Genomic DNA, 19182 nt, shown 5'->3' on the forward strand with positions numbered 1-19182 from the left:
CTTTCCCTAGTGGACGCCATGACTACTAACACTGCCCCAAGGCTCAAATTACCCTATCTCACGTTCTCTCTCTCTGAAAATTTGGTGCAGCTAAAAGAAAAACACTGTACAAGGTTACTTGACAAAACAAGGTAGGCAATAACAGGGATAAACGCAAAGATAATACATAAAGCGGAAGGTACTGGAAGAAACCGTTGTTAATTAAAATAACCTCAGCTTATTCGGCATTTTAGCTGCAATACAACTTCGGCTGCAAACAAATGTCATGCCATGGTTGGTTTTTTTTTCTAGACAGGCTTCGTGAAAGAGAGATTGGCATCCTGCGCATTGAATTACCCCAGGAGCATCAGCAAGCAGAGGCTGCCTGCACAAACAATGCACGGTGAAAACAGAATCTTTTGGTCGCACACGAGAAACAAGGGAAAGAGTTACAGGGAAGTCTTCCATCATCCCATTACGAATGCACTTTAGTAGATGGCCCCTCATTAATTGCTGTCTAAAGTTTACAGTGGTAGGGTCTTTGCCAGATGCTATGCAGTACATGTTAGCAATAGCAAATAAGCCACAATCTACTGTGCAACCTTGGCCCTGTGCAGGTCTTACAAAAATAGTTACATTTGCAGATGGTAACTTAAGTATGCTGCACACCTGTTTTACAGCATCAGGGGGAACAGTTTGATCAAGAGAATCATAAACAAAGACAGAATCAGGGGGCGCATCAATAGTTGTTACTGTGATCCAATGATCCGGGTTCGCTGTGTGTAAGATTTGAATGAATGGACCCTTTATCTGCTTGAATAGTAGTCCCTGGCTCAGCAAAGCGTCTTGGAAACCTTCCCGATGCGGAAATTTTTGACGTGTTAACTGCATTGCAATATTCATGACACTGTCTGGCAGCGGACGGTTGTATAATACATCGTCCAAGTGTTCATCTGTTAGTGAATAAGCGCTATAAAGAGGAATCAACTCTGCACGAATCATGCTAAGACAAAGTTTTTTGTTGCAGATTTCTGACAATTTACGCTTTTTTGTGACTTTTACAGTTCGCGGTCTCCCTCGTTTACTTTTAATTAAACTAATACGCAGCTCTTCGGAAGGTTTCCTGTCACTTGCTGTGTCTGTTGGCTGTTGATCAGGCACATCCTTATGAGCTGCATGGGGTGCTACAGACTGTGACAAAAGCTGCACCTGGTTGCTAGAAAACGTTGTAAGATTGCTAAGGAATGTCTGAATATCTGTCAACTTTTCATTTAGCTCCTGTTCGCCACACTGGGCCAAGATGTTAGCTGTTGGTTTCACTATATCTGTTAAAAACTTGTAGGCATAATTATACCTGGCCTCAATGGTATCCAATTTTACAGGTGGGGGCTTCAGTATGGCTGATGTAACTGTGGTTTGGGTAGGCTGGCTTGTGCTAGACTGACTTGGGCTAGGTGGGTTTGAGCTAAGGGGGGTCGGGCTATGAGGACTTGGGCTAGGCGGGTTTGAGCTAAAGGGAGTTGGGCTACGTGGGCTCGGGCTAAGTGGGTTTGAGCTAAGCGGAGTTGGGCTACGTGGGCTCGGGCTAGGTGGGTTTGAGCTAAGCGGAGTTGGGCTATGCAAGCTTAGTGGGCTCGAACCAGCTGTGCATGGACCAGGCATGCTTAGAGGGTCGGTAGCTTCAGATGCTAGGAAGTGGCTCCTACGCCATCGATGCGGAATAACAGAGTGGTCAAATAGTTCTAGATTTGCAAAAGACCGTGCTGTCAAAATGTGGGCACATGGAAGTCCATATTGGGAATAACAGAGGCATGTGCAACTGTCTAGGCTTTTTGCTATCACATACTCTGTCCCTTCCAACTTAACAGTGTATGCGTCATTTTGAAAGCTAACAATATAGCGAATAGTCTTAAACTTCTCATATTCCCGTAATACTATATTCCTAGCTACCAGAGTGCACGTTTGAGCTAATGTTAGCTGGAACATGTCAAAGCTACTTGTATTTAAATTGAGCTTAAGCTCTCTAAGTTTTGCAAACCTTAGTGATATAATATCATGGTCAATATACTCTAGCAAAGCAGTCATCGCAGCAGCCAGGTGCATTCCTGGACGCAGGAAGCTTTTTAGTTTTTGATTATGGCTCTCAATTCGGTTGTTGGTATTATTCCCCATTGTTAGCAAGTCTCGGCGGTACGCATGCGCCCACATTTCTTTGCAGGAATCCCAATTGTTCATGAAGTAGAGCAAAAAATCGTCAGGAGAGTGTTCCCTCAACAGCGCAACTTTTTTGTCGTAAACAGACAGGCGATTGGCATAGACAACTTCTTTAATTAGGCGACGCAATAATTCCCTCTGATGAACTGGGTATTTCATAATCTGCAAGTCCAAGTAATGGAGAACATGCCAAGTGCATAGGAGAATGGTGCTTTTTGGCAGAAGCTCTTTCAAAATCCTTAACTGATTTAGGTCCTTATCTACCATAACAACTTTGCATGCTGAAAGTACAAAAGGATTACAATCTATAAACTTCTGAAAAACAGGGCGAACAATTAGGGAGGTTTCCCTTTGCAAAAACGCATAGCAAATGCATCGACCCCTACCACGAGCGTCTTCACAAAGAATTGAATAGAGAATGTAACCTTCTACGTTAACCTTATATGTCCCATCGATGAACAGAATTTCGGGATACTTTTCCAAAGTTTCTCGCATAACGGACGTCTGGAACAACACAAATAACAGCTCATTGTTTTTATCTTTTTCATAATGTATGATCCAATTAGGGTTCTTGGAGGCAAGACTATGCAATTGCTCTAACAACAGGGCCCCATGAGCCTCACTAGTTTTAACTGCAGTCACAGAATTCACACTACGGTTTTTGTAATTGTTAATGTCTTGTGTTGTTAGAGTCTTGCCTGTTTTTTCATAGACATAATTTTTGAAATCCTTAGGTTTAATATTGCATTTTGCTACATCTGCAAATGTCTCCTTCTCAGATGTAGTCAGAAGCCTGTTTTGGGGGTATGTGCTGCATAATTCCAGACTATGGTTATGTTCAACAACAAGTTTTGAGATTACATAGCACATATCTGGCTTTGTCTTCAAAACTAACAAGAGGCGTGCCTGGCAACCTGAAAAATAATAAGACTGTTGTGGGCGCTTTCCGCTGCCCATGGCTGATAGAGGGCGTCCATGGACACAGATGAATTCAACTGAGGAGTATTTAAATTCCTCACACTGAGCTAATGGACATGTTCTAGACCTCCTTTTTGTAAACACATGCAACCCTTGTTTGCACCAATCCTCAAATGCAGCTAGAAAGGTAGAGTAGTTAGAAAACTTGGCCTGCGCAAAAATGACACCGCCACCTCCATACAAAGTACAGGATTTTGAAGGACTGGGGGCATTCTGCAGGTTACTAACGGCAGATCCAGGGCTTTTCTCTGGAACCTCGGAAGGGTACTTGACTCCCTGGGCAACGCACTTATCATCTGCAGCAACGCCTTCGCCTACATGATGCCCTCCGACAGCTATCTCTATGCTAGAGCCCTCCCCACAACCATCATGCATGAGACATGCCATTTCTGAGAAAAACTCTGTCCCCGCGTCATGCCTTCTGCATGCAGTCACATAGTCAGCACCACCCCCATCATGACCACAGGGCGTAAACCCACAGCCAGGAGTACCCCCTGTATCATGCAGCACATGCTTGCCTTGTCCACCCTCCCCATCAAGCACAGAGCATGCAACCCCACAGCCAGAAGTCTGCCCTGCGGCATGCAGCACATGCTTGCCTGCCCCACTCTCCCCATCAGGCCCACAGCATGCAACCCCACAGCCAGTAGTCTGCCCTGTGGCATGCAGCACATTCCTGCCTTCTCCACCCTCCCTATCAGGCCCACAGCATGCAACCCCACAGCCAGTAGTCTGCCCTGTGGCATGCAGCACATTCCTGCCTTCTCCACCCACCCCATCACACCCACAGCATGCAACCTCACAGCCAGAAGTCCGCCCTGTGGCATGCAACGCATGCCTTCCTTCTCCACCCTCCCCACCATGCCCACAGCCAGAAGTCCCCCCTGTAACATGCACTGCATGCTCGCCTTCCCCTGAGACCCTTGCATCATGCTCTATGCCCGCATTCACTAATCCCATGCTGAAGCCCTGCTCTCCGTCATGCACTGCAGACACATTCTTTGCATGCGTGAGTGCCCTTCGACTCTGCAACAGGGCCTTCGAAGGACGTTTCCCTCCAACGACCCTGCTCTCTGTCACACATGCTGGGCTGCACTCACCTAAGTCAGAGAAAGGATTGTCACAAACAGGCAAAGGAGAAAGGGTTGAGAGGCACCCTACTGCAAAGTCTTCTCCATCCCAAGTAATAGTGGGGGACGCAATAGTGGCAGCACGGTTTGGTACCTTGCGCAGTCCCGGAGACTTTCGTCCCTTGCGCTTGGACTTCACCCTCTGCCACCGCTCTCCGCCCACTATACTTTGGATAGGGTAGACTACCCTGGGTTCAGCTGCTGCCGAGGCAGCCTGCTCACCGGCCCCTACAAAAGCTGTGCTCCTCGAGGAAGCCCTGGGGCACCCCTCTGCACTAACTTCTGTACTCATAGCAACATCGGTGACTCCACCTCGGTCCAGCTTCGTAGGCTTCTCAGAAGGTTGCTGTCCTTCCGGCCTCGGCTGAACCTTTCCCCAAACAGGTACGCATGTACTAGAGGGAGCACAAGTGGCCGTGGATGCACTCTCCCAGGTCTGCCATACCCGGCTGCCCTTGCTGCGGACTCGAACGCCACCAACCAGCCTGAATCCAGCACCACAGCTTCCCATCCTGGGCTCATCAGAGTGCTTGCCTCGTTTGTGCCTCCGTTCAGCATTTACACATGTGGCAACTGGTTGGCTTGTGTCCGATCCGAGCTCGGGTGCCGTGCTGGCAGTTGGGAGAGGAGGGCCTGCAGATTTTGACATCTCTGCCCAGGTGGCCCTCCGATCAGCAGCTGCCTCACAAGGCGCAAGGGTGGTCTCAACGGAAAGAGCAGGAGAAGCAAGGAGGGGTTGCACAGGAGAGCCAAGCAGCGGAAAGTCAACCTCACATGCCATGGTTAGTGGCGGGCTCTTCACGGAAGGAGCAGCAGAAGCAACAGGAAGGGGTTGCACAGATGCAAGAGGAGGAGGCTGCACAGAGCAAAGCGGTGGTGGCTCATCCTCGCATGCAGAAGGAGCAGCAGAAGAAAGAGGAGGCTGCACAGAGCAAAGCGAAGCAGCAGCAGAAGTGAGAGAAGGAAGCTCCACAGAGCAAAGCGGAGGTGGCTCATCGTCGCATGCCGAAGGAGCCGCAGGAGCTGAAGGAGAGCCAAGCGGTGGGAACTCGAGCTCACATGGCGCGGTCAATGGGGCACCCTCGATGGTCCAGCCGTCCCACGAGCGGGTCCCTGGCATTGCCTCCATGTGGTCCTGCTGGATCTTGGCCCTGGCCATCTTCTCCAGGATGCTCCGCACTTGCTGGCCCATGAACCCAGCGAGGACCTGCACACGGTACTTGACATTAGCACCAAAGCTGATTGGCAGCTGCAGTCACCTCACTTGTTCAAATTGTTAAAGATGTTGCCTTGAAGATTTCACAGAAAAGGTGCTGCACCTTTAGCTTTATATACAAGGCACCTATGCCAAAACGTCTAACTGGGACCGGTTGGCATCTCGACTGGTTACAATTGGAACTAACTGGTCCCAAGTGGGAATTGGCTCTTACCAATAGGAGTCCAACTGGGACTAGCTGAGAGGTCAACTGGCTTGACTATGCCCAGATGGGGAACGGGTATGGGTAAGTGGGACCAGTTAAGGAGTTAACTGGTTAGAGGGATTCCCAAGGGGGAGTTTCAATTGTTTTCCCATTCCCTGTTGGGGTTCACATGCTGCGTCGATTTCGACAAGATGGGGGTGTATTGATCTTTGCTAGTGAAGGAAAAAAAAACTTAAATTTATAGATTTACAGAAATAAATAAACCTTTAATTACTAGGTATACATTTATGTATTTAAAAAAATATTTCAAATTTCAATGTACATATTCTTTTATAAATTGCGATATAGTTAGTGGCATAAAAAATGTTTACTTAAATCAACATTTATGTACATGTATAAAAATGTATTAAACATTGAAGCAAAGACCTACCCTTTGTTTTTTAATCGCACCCAGCAGGTTGCAGTGACGCACACGCAGATTAGTTTTACGCACTGTCGACAGATGGCACGTGTGACGCAGTGAAAAATCACCAATCATGATTTTTAACGATGATGAAGTTAAGAGGCTGAAGGTACAGAATATTACAGTTGAGAGAGCTAGTAAATACAAGTATCTAGGAGTATGGATATGTGATGGTGCAGAATATCTCAGTGAGCATGAAAAGTATATAATAGGTAAGGGCAACAGAAATGCAGCTGTAATGAAAAATAGAGCACCTTGAAATTACAACAGGTATGAGGTGGTGAGAGAGATTTGGAAAGGGGTCATGGTGCCTGGCTTGACTTTTGGAAACACAGTGATATGCATGAAATCCGAAGTGCATGCGGGACTAGAAACAAAACAGTGCAGAGTAGGTAGGCTGGCTTTGGGGGCACATTGCAAAATGCCAAACCAGGGAGTACAAGGAGACATGGGGTGGGCGTCATCTGAGAGCAGTGAAGCGGTGAGCAATATAGAATTTGAGGATCGGTTGAGGCGAATGGACGGGGAGCAATGGGCACGAAAGGTTTTCAGCTATTTATACATGAGGAGTGTAGACAGAAAGTGGAGACAGCACACTAGAAAATTAAGAGAAAAGATTTTAGGCTATAGTGGAGATATGGAAGAGCAAGTCTCAGTTAAAGGGGCCCTGCAATGACTTTTTTACTAATTTTTAATTTGCACCGAACCTGAGCGCGCTGAACGTAGTAACTTAGTGAAACTTTTCTTTTCTCAAAATTCCCTTTATTTTAAAAGTTATAGGCGAACTAAAATTACAAAGACAAGCAAAAAATAACCCCCCTCATGACGTCCTTGGTTGCTTGAGTGTGGCCCTGAACTAGAGGAGGAGTAGTGAGCACATCGAGCGCTCACGGCTGCCGCACTCCGTGTCGACGGCGCGAGAGGGCGCCATTAAAGCGTGTTCTGGATAGGCTGTATGTAGCGGGCCTGATCCCACTACTCCTTTCTAGTATGCGCCGCCTTTTCCACCACTTGGTGGCGGGTATGTCGACAGGTCATTTCTTGTTTCCGTACTTTATGAACTGCATTAGTTTCTTTTTCTATCTAAAATACTGAACAAGAACTACTTTTATAAATAATGGAAATGGTTCGCGCCACTTATATTTTCTATTTCGACTAAAAAGAAACTTTAGCAGCTTTGACCAGTAGTAAGCCCAGGACCAAAGACGTCACATTTCGCGCGCTTTCGGTACCGCAGGTCGCCCTCGTCGGTGGCGGAGGTTTCCGCGTCGTCCGGTTAAAATATGACGCACTGATATTTAGTTACTCTCTCCGTGCCCGCTGGCTTGCCCGAACCGCAAGAGACATGGAAACCGCAAAAAAGGTAGACGCTTAAGTATGATTGCAGGGCCCCTTTAAGAAGAAAGTTAAGGCCACAGAAAGAGATCGGTAGCTAGAGGGAATGCAGACAAAGACGGCTCTGGAAAGCTATAGATTAAACAAAACAGTTATTGCCAAAGAAAGCATTTATGACAATTCTAGGGGAAGCTCATTGTTGTTTGAGGTAAGGGCATTCAGCGAACCAGAACATACAGAGCGAAGTACCAGGAAATGGATACAGTGCGCACTGCTTGTGGAGAGGAGGACGAGACGGCTGAGCGCTTGATACTCTGCTGTAAAGGGCTTCATCCTACGCCGACCGAAGACAACATAGATTTAATAAGTCATTGGGTTTGAGAAACAGCGAAGGAACAGTGGATTTCAAGACAGTAGAGGTTACCAAGCAAAGATTAAGTGAATGGTGGCAGCAAGCGAGAGAAAACTAGGTATTTTCTTATTAACTGATGGCAAGGGTGTTTTATAGCCTCACTTTCTGTGCAGTGCGGAGTGAATATAGCTTTCAAATTTAAATATTCTAAGCTTAAATGGTAAAACAAAATGGCTAGGTGGCGCAAGCTACCGCCCGATCCAAAGGGCTCAGCCAGATTCATCCATCCATCCATCCAGTGGTCGGTAGAGAAGGGAAACCATCGCCGAGGTTGGTGTATTGATAAACGTGTCGTTATGAAAATGTCAAAACCATATCTGCGCTTCTTGCGACCCAACTAAATACGCCATGGTGGTCACGGTGAACTTCGAGGGCAGAAAGATGCAGTTCAGCGACCGGAGGGCACCCAGGGAAAAACCAGACGGAAGAGAAAACAGCCGCGGAGGGCACAATGGTAAAAATGGCGGAAAGTCTACCCGAACTGGCAGCTGTTGTGACACAAGCAATTGGAAATGTTTGATTGTAAGGTGGGAGCGCAACCGCATCCTATCGGGACTTCACCTGCGCAACGCGGAAACACGGGTGAGCACCTTTCTTCACGCGATGGAGAGAAGCTAGGGACGTCGTCACGGATGCTGACAGACGCCAGCGGCTAATCTTTCACCTCGCACGAATATTAGCTCTGGGCGATTCAATCGTCGCAATTAGCTAACGAGGCAACTGAAGCGGTCCTTAGAGCTACGCTGTGCTTCCTTGAACCCGGAAACGTGGACGTCACCGAACCTATTTATTTTCATTCTCTGTTTTTGACAATAAAGACTGGTCAACCTTCCAAGTTGTGCCGTGTTTCGTTGCTGGAGTTGGCACCGTTCTGTCAACCAGTTGAATCCAACCAGTAATTTAGCTCGCCACGTGCGCAGGTCAATTTTCAGTTCCCCTCTTTACGGCGAGCCTTGCAATCGTTGCCGCCCTATATTCGCGCTCTTTAGTGCAGCGACATAACGCACGTGTACATACCTTGTTGCCGATCCGGCTTGGCTGGACGCCGTCGCGGCCGATCCACTGGTGCCACTCGTCAGCCAGCCCGTCAAGGAACGTGAACCCTTCCCTGCGACACAACTCTCGCAGCAGCGAGTTCACCTCTCGGTAACGGTCATTCGAAGCCTCGATCTCTGCAGCGTGACTACGCTGCCATTCCAATGAGCAGAACCTATTCTCCCGTCTCGGAAGAACGGCAGAAAAGGCGATCTGCATCATTGGATTGCGTTCACAGATCTGGGCAGCTAGACGACGATATTTGTCGATGTACACGCTGGCACTAATATGGGAATTATTAGTGCCAACGTGCAGGATGACAACATCAAAATCGGGTAGCCTCTCAGACACCTGGGAAAACAAGTGCTCGATTCTAATACCACTAAACGCCGCAACCTCAACAGCCAACCGACTATTCAATGGGAAGTACTGGGGCAAGTACTTCACCATCGAATCGCCGGCTACCAAAACTCGAGGCATGTTGGGGGTGCGATCAAAGCTAAAATACAAAGAGTAGCACTAGATACGGAAAAAAGTATTGCTAAAAAGAACAAGACAATGCTAAACAAAACGCTTCAAAGAGTGCGAAAAATCAGCCAAAATAGCTTGCGTGACCGGAGCCGACAGCAGCGCGGGCAGGAAGGAATGGTACGTGCAGCACGGGGCAGGACCCGACCACAGAAGACTACAGCTGCTACAGCGGCAAACGCACATGGTCGGGCACATGTCATAACAAAGGCAACATCCGGGGCCGGGGATGATACGTTACTTCCGGCGTCGAAGGAACGATTTCCACACAGCCGTCTCTCCTCCGACGCGACTACGTCACTTCCGGCGTCGGAGGAACGATTTCCACACGGCCCCCACTCCTCCGACGCCCGTCGGAGGAAGCACTTCCAGCCGCTTTACATTCGGTTAGCAGAATTTCGCTAACGCATCAAAACCTTTGTAATTTCTTGTTAGCATAGAAAGAATAAAAGTAACTTCAAAAGTATTTTGCGACTTTTTACGGTAATTAGTAATTTACTCAATTACTTTCTATATGAGTAATTTCTACTCTACTCAAATTACTTTTGAGGCTAATACTCAGTAAATTACTTTTTTGAGTAGCTTGTACATGTCTGCTACCAGCCTGCCACCCCATGTGAAGAAACAAAACAGAGAAATAAATGTACAGAATGTACACTCTACAGACAGTACGTAAAAAGGAAAGAAAAGGGAGAAAACATGTACCCCATAATGACAAGGACATCCCATATATTCTGGCAAGCTCTCGCGACTCTGCCCTGTTTGACGGCAGTGGGCTGCGCACACTGATCGTAATTATCAGTTGTCAGTCAACTACCTCATTGCATCAATGGAAACGTCAAATGAAAATTACACTATCCAGAATGCACCGTATCATTTGTCACTTGCGCAGTGAACTGCGTAAATTACTGGTCGATCCTCTGTTCTTGAGGCAGAAAATACTGAAGAAAACCACACTCGCAAAGGGCTCACAAACGCAAAGTTACCGTGTCGCTTACTCCACACCTCGCCGTAAACGCTGGTTGTACTAAACTGTGCGATGGTAACCGCACGGCTGCGCGGCGTTCACTTGCGATCCATGGCCTCCTCGCGTTCTTGCGCGCGCGCAGACATTTGCGAAATTTTTGCCGAATCTTTGCCGAACTTTCTTACAAAATTTCGGCATGTGCGGAACTTTGCCGAAGCTGAAGTTCTGCAGATTTGGTCCATCACCAGCATTTACGGCATGTGTGTTTGTAGGCATTTTGAAGGGGGGGAGGGGAGGGCCAATTGTGTATGCGCACCGGGCGCTTTGGTCACTGGCTCCTTTTACGGCACAGGCGATAGACCGCACGACGCTCACACCGGATCGGCTGCTCGGCAACGTCTGTATCGCTCGAAACGCGTCAACCTGCGCGTTAAACCACCACCGCGTCTGCGTTCTTTCTGCTTCGTGGCGACAGTGTGCGGCTGCTAATTACAAAACGATTGACCCACTCACCGCCCCCCCGTACACGCCGCTTTGCGGCGTGTACGGGGGGGGGGAGGTAACTTAACCTAACCCAATCCAACCCAACCTAATCTAACCCAACCCAACCCAACCCAACCTAACCTAAGCCGCCACATTGTCGTAGCAGTTGTCGAGTACGAGTTTCAAAACGCTTGGATCAAGACTTGCCCACCTTATTGCGGCAACAGCAGAACCTATGTTGCAGCACCGGCCGACAGCCTGACCAAGATTGCCTCTAGCCTAAACAACGACAAGGATAGCCCTGCAAGTGTTTCCTCGCCAACCAAGCTCTCCCCAAACACGGAAATTACACGGTACACCAACCCAATCGAACGTGAATGGGGCCGCCAGGGACTCGGACCTCACCCCAACTTGCACGCTGCTCAACCTAGCGTGGGTTTCGGCATCATGGCCGTATCTAAAAAGAATCTGGACCAACCCGGATCGGGGGACAAGTTTCAAGAAGTTGCCGCCTTTTTTCAGGTCGACACTGAAATTGTGCTGCACACGGAGATCGACACGATTAATCCCATGAACACTTGCTACCCGGCACAGGAGCAACACTTTGAAAAGACCAACTATGGCATGTACGTGCCGTACAACCGGCAGACGCACCTGGGCTACTACACGTACCTTCCCAAGACATCATCTCACCTCGTTCCTTTTGAACCGTAAATTTTTATTCGGTTCTAGAGCTTTTATAATGCTGAATAAAGGCGTGCACTCTGTTCAATTCAGTGCTCATTTCGTTTTCTGATCGTTCCAGAAATTCATCTTCGGTTTCGCCGTCTTCTTGTTCCAAATTTAGGTGATTGAAATTTCCATTCATCACTTCACATGCTATAAAGCAGTCCTCGGCTTGTTGCGCTAGCACGTAATTCAGCCGGTTTTTCTGCTCAATTACAATTTCGTTTTCAAATTCTTGCATCAGGTTGACGATCGCAGTCAAAACTGCAGGGCCACGGCTCGCTCCAACGCCCTCTCTCTCGAACCAGTCACCCTCTCCGTCTCGGACGCCTCGGGGGTGTCGTCGTCGATGTCGATCTGCATAAAAAGATATATGTATATACTTTTTTAATACCACCGACAACAACTACGACAAAACAAACGGTAACTAGGGAGGCCTAGCATGTCCAGACTTGCACTGGAGCTCGATTTTAGCTTTCGACCACTCTCGCCTACCTACGCCTAATAATTATGCCAAGTTTATCTGCTTTACATATAGGCAGTCTGGCAACCCGTGCACTTTGGCGCCAAATTCAAACGTTTGAGAAATTGCATCTCGCTTCCTATTGGTCGCAGCGAAACCTAACCTAACCTAACCTAACCTGACCTAACCTAACAAAAGCCGCCACATTGTCATAGCAGTTGTCGAATAACCTCCTTCATGATGTCCTTGGTTGCTTGTTTGGCCATGAACTAGAGGAGGGGTAGAGAGCTTAGCGAGCGCTGACGGGTTGCCGCACTCCGAGTCGACAGCGCGAGAGGGCGCCATAAAGCATGTGCTGGATAGGCTGTATGCAGTGGGCAGCCAGAGCGGCTCTCATTGCATTTGCTACGCGATTAAACACCAATTCGGCATTGGCCACGAACGACAGCAAACACGGGGTAAAGATCAGTTCAGAATGGGAGCCACTTTGCGCTGCCATACCGCGAAACGGCCAAACCGCCAGACAAAGCGGCTCGCTGAAGACCTTCAAAACGCTCGGAGCCGGTCGGATCCTTCAGTCCCTACGGCCGCAGCGCCGCCGCGGACATCCGAGACCTTTCCGTGTCGGCGCCTGATCCCACTACTCCTTTCTGGTATGCGCCGCCTTTTTGGCCGCTTTGTGGCGCGTATGTCGACGGGTCATTTCTTGTTTCCGTACTTTATAAACTGCATTTGTTTCTTATCTGATCTAAAATACTGAACAAAAACTACTTTTATAAATAATTGAAACGGTTCGCGTCACTTATATTTTGTATTTCGACTAAAACGAAGCTTTTAGCGACTCTGACCAGTAGTGAGCCTAGGACCAAAGACGCCACATATTGTCACGGGTGGTGACCAATAAATAAAAAATAAACAGGAAGAAATAAACGTTTAATGTGGCGAACTTGTGCCAAAAAATAAAAGGGGTACAAAAGATAATAACAGAGCGTCGCGGGCGTCGAAGTCGGCGTGACAGCAGAGTCGAACGCTGGGACGAGACTGACTCCGGCTTGCTCGCGGAGCCGCTTTTGTACACACGTTGGCTTCTGGAGCATTCGACGTAGAAGGCTCGACGCGTAGAACATTCTGACCTCGAATCAGCTAGACGGTTCTCGATTTCACCAGAACATCACATTACAGTGTCAACAAAAATGCATAGCCGCGGCCAGGAATCGAACCCTGGCCCTTCGCGTGGGAGGCAAGCGCGATAACCGTTAGGCTACGGCCGCGCTGCCTACTTGGCGCGCGGCAATATTGCGCGCTTTCGGTACCATGGGTCGCCCCCGTCAATGGAGCAGGTTTCCGAGTCGTCCAGTTAAAATATAACGCATCGATATTTAGTTACTCTCTCCATACCCGCTAGCTTGCCCGAACCCAATGAGAAGTGGAAACCGCAAAAAAGGTAGACGCTTAAATATGATTGCAGGGCCCCTTTAACTTGAGACTGGCTGCAACTATAAGTGTTGCGGATCTGTCGAGGTTAGGTTTGACTTTTTAAAATTCTTAATGCTAAGTTCAACAGAATTTCCACTGAAGTTACACTTCTACGCACATGCATGGTAATTGAGAATGAGCCGAAACCACCTGGCAGAGGAAGTTAACAAACTAACTAAATCCTTAAATTATTATAGGTTTACTTTTGTACTGAACATACAATGGTAATCATTTTCTAAAATTTTACAAACTATTTAAAGGAGCCGTGCAACGATACCCTTTTGGTATGTTTTTCACTTTAGTTTACACGACTGTACTGGCACTAGAGGGGCCCAAGTATACTCACACGCAACGCCCCTGACTAAGAAGCCTTTTTGGGGCGGTGTAATTTCAAGAACAGAAGCAAGCGTTGTCTTTCAATCTCTTCTTCGCAGAGCTTGATGATGAAGCTGGGGGGTCCCAGTACCCCCAAGTGACTATATTTGAATGCGGCTCGTAGATTGGACACGAGCATTGCGCGAGCACTCGATTCGGGCTGGTGATAATCAATAGCTCGACAAGTATTCGGGTAGTGGCTCGTGTCCAATCGCGGCAATGAAGACAGTAGCAGAACCATAACAATGTCTGGAACTCGGCACGTGTCCTATGCCTTGCCAACCCCAGCGCGTGGCTATGATCAACATATGCGGCATGCAAGCTCCAGATCATGTGGGCGCTTGTTCTGGCTGCAAGTTGAGGCAGTGAACAACCCTCGTTTTTCCTTAATCTTTTATGAGACTTTATTGCGTATGGTGAAATAAGCACATGTGCTTCATACGTCATTAACGTCAGGGGTTTGTTCTTAAAAAAATTATTACACTTTTGTGTAGATATCGGGAAACACTCTTCGAAAGTCAAAATTTGTAAAAATTTGCCAAAAGTCTGAAGGTTTGGCGAACCAGTCAAACCTTGAGGTGCAACAAACTTCTGCCTGGCCACGCCCACCTCTGTGCATAGTGATCAACATCCACTACATTTCAAGGTAGAGCAAGTCTCAACAGACACTGTACCTTGTTCAAAAAGACATTAGTGAGAAACTTGGATGGCTGATGCAACAACCTGGCTGTTTCTGCAATCTGTGTCACTGTGTCCTATTAGTGCAAAATTTCGCTATGGCACAAGGGTTTGTCTTTCTAAAACTGTGCTTCTATTCCCCTTATTACAGAAGCCACACTACATATTTCAATCTTGCATTTTGTTTCACAAGACACTGCTAAGTGATCTTTTTTCGATTCACACACCCAAGCCCATCCTTTCCCCTTCTTTGCTGTATAGGACATATGTGACGTCAATACTGTCTTTCAGAAACCCAGGCTATTCTCACTCGTTGCTTGCTTTAATAAAGCATGACCAATGCAATCAAGTGCATGTCGTCGCATAAGCCACGGGGAAATCAAACAGAAGAAATCACACGGCGGAATTGCGTCACGTTCGTGAGAGCCGTTTGTTAACTGCGCATAAAAAAGAATAAATAAACAAGACAACGAACAACATGTGTACCTCTTTCATGAAATATGTGCACCTGTCGTTAACATGTTTCGTTTGTTTTGTCTCTCGTGTACCTATACTGCCATCATTTAACCATTCTATGCAGCATGTTCCCCAAGTAAACTTTACTGCTTCTTTCACTGCAGAAATAAAGTATGAATCACGAAATGTTCAGTTTCCACCCAACTGTAGCGCAAGCAGTTCAGACCAGATGCCAAAGTTTCAGAACATGCCGTTGTCTAATTCAAAGATTATGCGCAATTTTTCTTTTTAATTTTCAAATGGGAAAGTGGAGCTTGTTCCCGGTGGCCGATGCCTTTCATCTTCGTGGGTCGTCGACCACTCTTTTCCCATTAGAAGTTTCATAAAATTGTTTAAAAATTCTGAATAAGATTTGTTCTGAAACTTCAACATTGGGTCTTAACCGCTAGGGCTACATTTGGGTGGAGAGGGAGAGCTTGCCGAGGTGTAGCTTATTTTCTTTTAAAAACACGGTACATTTTTAGGGGGGGGACACCCTGCATAACCAGCCGAGCAGTAAATAGACAACTTGTAAGCCCTTATTTAAGTCAGTGTAAACCACTGCAGAGAATTAAAGCGGCATCAAAAACAAATTTTAGCAACTGGAACTTGCGTTAAATTTTTTTAGCAACTTGTAACTTAGGTTGATTATAGCCGCTTCTAGAAATTATGATCACTAACAAATGTAACGGCGCCTTAGCCGCTGCCCCAAAAGTGTGCCACGAGCAACGTGTCAAATCGAAACGGGATTGTACTGACATGTCTTGCGCAGTTAAAAACTGAACGGGCGTTCAGCAAATGTGTCACCCAAATCTCGGACTTCACACACAATACTTGGTGTCAACTACTCCGAAGTCCACTGTAAAGGCTAGCATAACTTCCACAATGCTGTTGGAGCACTGTGGAAGTGATGCTCCATATTATTCGACTTTGCACGAAAGCGCGTGTGCATGAGCTGCAAGATGAAGCGCTCTTGCAGCAGTGCAAGGCTATGGCACTTTGGAAGATATACATTAGCTTTGACAAGGCAGCATGAAATAGTTTACGCTGAATGAAGTTTAGAGAGAAATCACGACGTAGCTCAGTTACTTCATAATGCAACAAACTGCGCCTAGATACATTTGTAAGGACACACCGTCAAATACTGAGCTAGCACCCACTCAAAATTTGGAGATAATCATGCAGAACTGGGGTATGGGTGCTCCTTAGGTTAACACTATGTAAAGATATGTCTTTTGTGTATTTTCAGAATGTTAGGAAATTGAGGGTTGGCACTTACTGTGGAATGGTCGGATGCTCGGTCTTTTACAGTAGTTGTATTTGTTACTGAATGACGTGTTAGCTCTAGCAAATTTGACTCGCTCAGAGCAACTCTTGCAAGTCTCAAGTAACCGCCGATATCACAGGCACCTAGCGGTGAGGAGAAGTTACGAAACCTCTCGGTCTCTCAGTCCAACTCCAAGAACAGGCTGAGTTGTGCCTGTCACACAGTCTTTGGAGCCTGGCACGGTGCCACACAGCAGGGAGGTATTGTCTGGCCATGGACAGGATGGACAAAAACCGGGCCCAAGTCACCAGAGTAAAATATTTGCGTTGTGTATACGTTTAGACGACAGGAAGTTGTCAGTGGGCATCTGGTGTCTAAGCTGTAGATGAGAAACGTGGCCAGTGCAGTACCACAGCTAGCCTGGGGTCTTCAACAGACTCAGCCAATGCACAGGCACCAGTCACCAGAGGACGTGTAGACATTCAAAGACAACGTTACTTAAATATGAAAAAAAGTTACCTCTTTCTGACAACCTGCAGGTTTTGCTGAAGCTTGTCATAGGGAAGGTAGTTGTCGGGCTCGAACTTGCTGATGGCAACCTGAAGACGGACAAGGCACAAAGATGAACACAACGAAAGTGTCATCACACACTCTGTGTGTTATTTTTTTTCACCAACTTCTGCCTGGCCAGAGACTTTGCCAAAAATTGGAGCGTGCGTTGGTTTCGGGGGAAGTGCCCATAAATCAAGGTTAAGGTAGAAACATCAGTCCACTAAAGCTGATTTTAGAAAACTAGAGTAGTTTTAGTAAACTCAAGTAATATGTCTAGAACTATTGGCAATGTGGGCAGCTTGAACGATTTGGGCGAATACACACACGAAGGTAAGAAATGGATGAAGACACCGTAATGAACCAACTGGCCCAACTAAAGTCCGTTACTCAATGGGGAGAGCAAGTCGTCTGCTTATTGTGCAGGGGTTGTGGTAATGTCAGAACGACTTTGAGTTTTGATTGGCTTTTATTGGAAGGATAGTGTGTACACCTCAATGCTAGATGCCTTCAAGATTACCCACTATTTTTTTTTTTAATCGGCCAATAAGAGTTTGGCATTCTGACATCATCACAACCCCTGTGCAAGATGCAGACGAACTTGCGCCCTGCATAACACCTGCCCATTCATCAGGTTCATCTACCACTTTACGACATAAATGCCCACTCATTAAGCCCATCTGCTGGCTAGATAGGAAAAATACAGGATCAATGAAACTATACCATACATTCTGCATGGGGACCCATGAAATGAGTATCCACCGGAAAGGTGTCGACAGGACCCAACGTTACTTAAACACTCAGTTGGGAAACTCGCCGTCGAAACCTGGGCCGGTGGCGTCCACCGAGACCGAGCTAAATGCGACAACAGCGCCACTCTTTTTCGTTTGTCTGTACTATGGTCACCTCGAGCTTTTTAAAAGCCTGTTTTTTGCGTAAAAACAAACGGAAAAGACTCTTTTTGTATGAAATTTATTGGAGTTTAGTACCAAATGATGGACGCGTGATGTTTTTATCATCTTTAGTTCGCAAGGTTTTGCGGAACAATTAATATTGTTTTTATAAAACCATGCCTCAGCGGGCCTTTCAGGTAGCGCGTCCCGACCTAGGTGCATTTTAACTTCAGGAGTTCAACGCGGCGCGTCTGCCGGGGAGACGGGGGTTCACCCCTGTCAAAGCCAAAAATAGAAGTCACGTGCAGTTTCTCGAGTGGCCGCTGCGGGAGAAATGGTGGCGTTGTGTTCGTCATTGGCTCGGTGCTCGGAGACAGATTGGGGCCATATTTTTAGGGCTGTCTCTATGGGAGTTTCCCAACTGAGTGTTTTAGTAACGTTGACAGGACCGCTAGAATCCTCTTTGGTGCATCTATTCGTAAGTCTATATCTGTAAAGTAACGACTCTGGTGTAACCCGAGACAAGTTTTCTCACCTTGTGTGCTGCGGCCAAAGATGCGGGAGAAGCGTGAAAGAATCGCACATGGTTGCAGAGTTTCTGTGCCACCTGCGAGAGAGGGGGAAAACAAGGAGTTGACGACGACGCAAACTGGATCGCGGTCATCGTAGTGCCAACTCCGCCCGATTTCAGGCATGTTACGTCAATGACCGATACGGGGCGACGGAGGTCAAACGCTTCTTATTACGGTCCTCACGCCGTCAGCTCCGCTATTTTCAGAGTAAACTGCGTTTCATAAGCGAGTAGGGGTCCCATCACATCCTCCCAAGAGCCCGTAAAAAAAATCAGATACACTAAAATGCGAGAAGTACGTACAGCGCACATGAGCACGACTGTACTGAGGTCAGTGCTCAGCACTAAATTAGCAGGCTCAGAAGCAGGGCGTGCAAGCTATTTGGCAGGGGAACATGTAAACCTTAGGGGAGGGTTGCATAAGGAGCATGAGGCATTTACCAGGTTGGAGTAAATCCGCGTTGAGTACCGGCGGCCGGCCGAGGAAAGTATGCCGAGCAAGGGCAGACGCACGGGGGCAAGGAGGGACACACGGGTCGCGGTACCCGCCAAGCGCATGCGCGAGGTTTTTTTTTTTTTTTTTTTTTTGTGACTTTTTTTTTATGAGAGTTTCATTGTTGCTTGATGTTGAGTTTTTCAAGACTTTAGACAAAAAAAAAAAAAGAAATAATATGTATATATTTTTTATGACGGTTGGTTTAATTTTTGTAAACGCCTGGAACATGGGGCTAAAGTTGAATAAAC

The 19182-nt window shown here is 47.1% G+C and overlaps 3 protein-coding genes and 1 long non-coding RNA gene across 4 annotated transcripts; 2 read left to right on the forward strand and 2 right to left on the reverse strand.

Annotated features, from left to right (window-relative positions):
• Positions 1-1495: 1495 nt before the first annotated feature.
• On the reverse strand, positions 1496-3474 carry LOC120836849 (zinc finger SWIM domain-containing protein 1-like; the record flags this gene model as incomplete). The annotated part of the gene is given in 1 exon segment (XM_042294511.1): positions 1496-3474. A coding segment is annotated over 1 exon segment (1655 nt), but the record flags the coding sequence as incomplete, so codon positions are not given.
• Positions 3475-4253: 779 nt separating this feature from the next.
• On the forward strand, positions 4254-5719 carry LOC121838481 (UPF0746 protein DDB_G0281095-like). Its single transcript, XM_042294756.1, has 3 exons — positions 4254-4354; positions 4557-4685; positions 4961-5719. Exons 1-3 carry the CDS (start codon positions 4254-4256, stop codon positions 5256-5258), a joined length of 528 nt encoding a protein of 175 aa, XP_042150690.1. The 3' UTR covers positions 5259-5719.
• Positions 5720-9283: 3564 nt separating this feature from the next.
• LOC120838070 lies at positions 9284-11659 on the forward strand. Its single transcript, XM_042294758.1, has 2 exons — positions 9284-9443; positions 11112-11659. The coding sequence occupies exons 1-2, from the start codon at positions 9284-9286 to the stop codon at positions 11657-11659; spliced, it is 708 nt and encodes a 235-aa protein (XP_042150692.1).
• A 5283-nt stretch (positions 11660-16942) lies between these two features.
• Positions 16943-18918, reverse strand: LOC120837175. The gene is made up of 3 exons (XR_005714817.1): positions 18880-18918; positions 18403-18474; positions 16943-17024 (listed from the first exon to the last, which is right to left on the reverse strand). It is a non-coding gene; the product is annotated as an uncharacterized LOC120837175 (long non-coding RNA).
• Between the last annotated feature and the right edge of the window lie 264 nt (positions 18919-19182).

The sequence above is a fragment of the Ixodes scapularis genome, unplaced genomic scaffold (assembly GCF_016920785.2).
Source record: "Ixodes scapularis isolate PalLabHiFi unplaced genomic scaffold, ASM1692078v2 PGA_scaffold6__148_contigs__length_123643588, whole genome shotgun sequence".
NCBI classification, from domain to species: Eukaryota; Metazoa; Arthropoda; class Arachnida; order Ixodida; family Ixodidae; genus Ixodes; species Ixodes scapularis.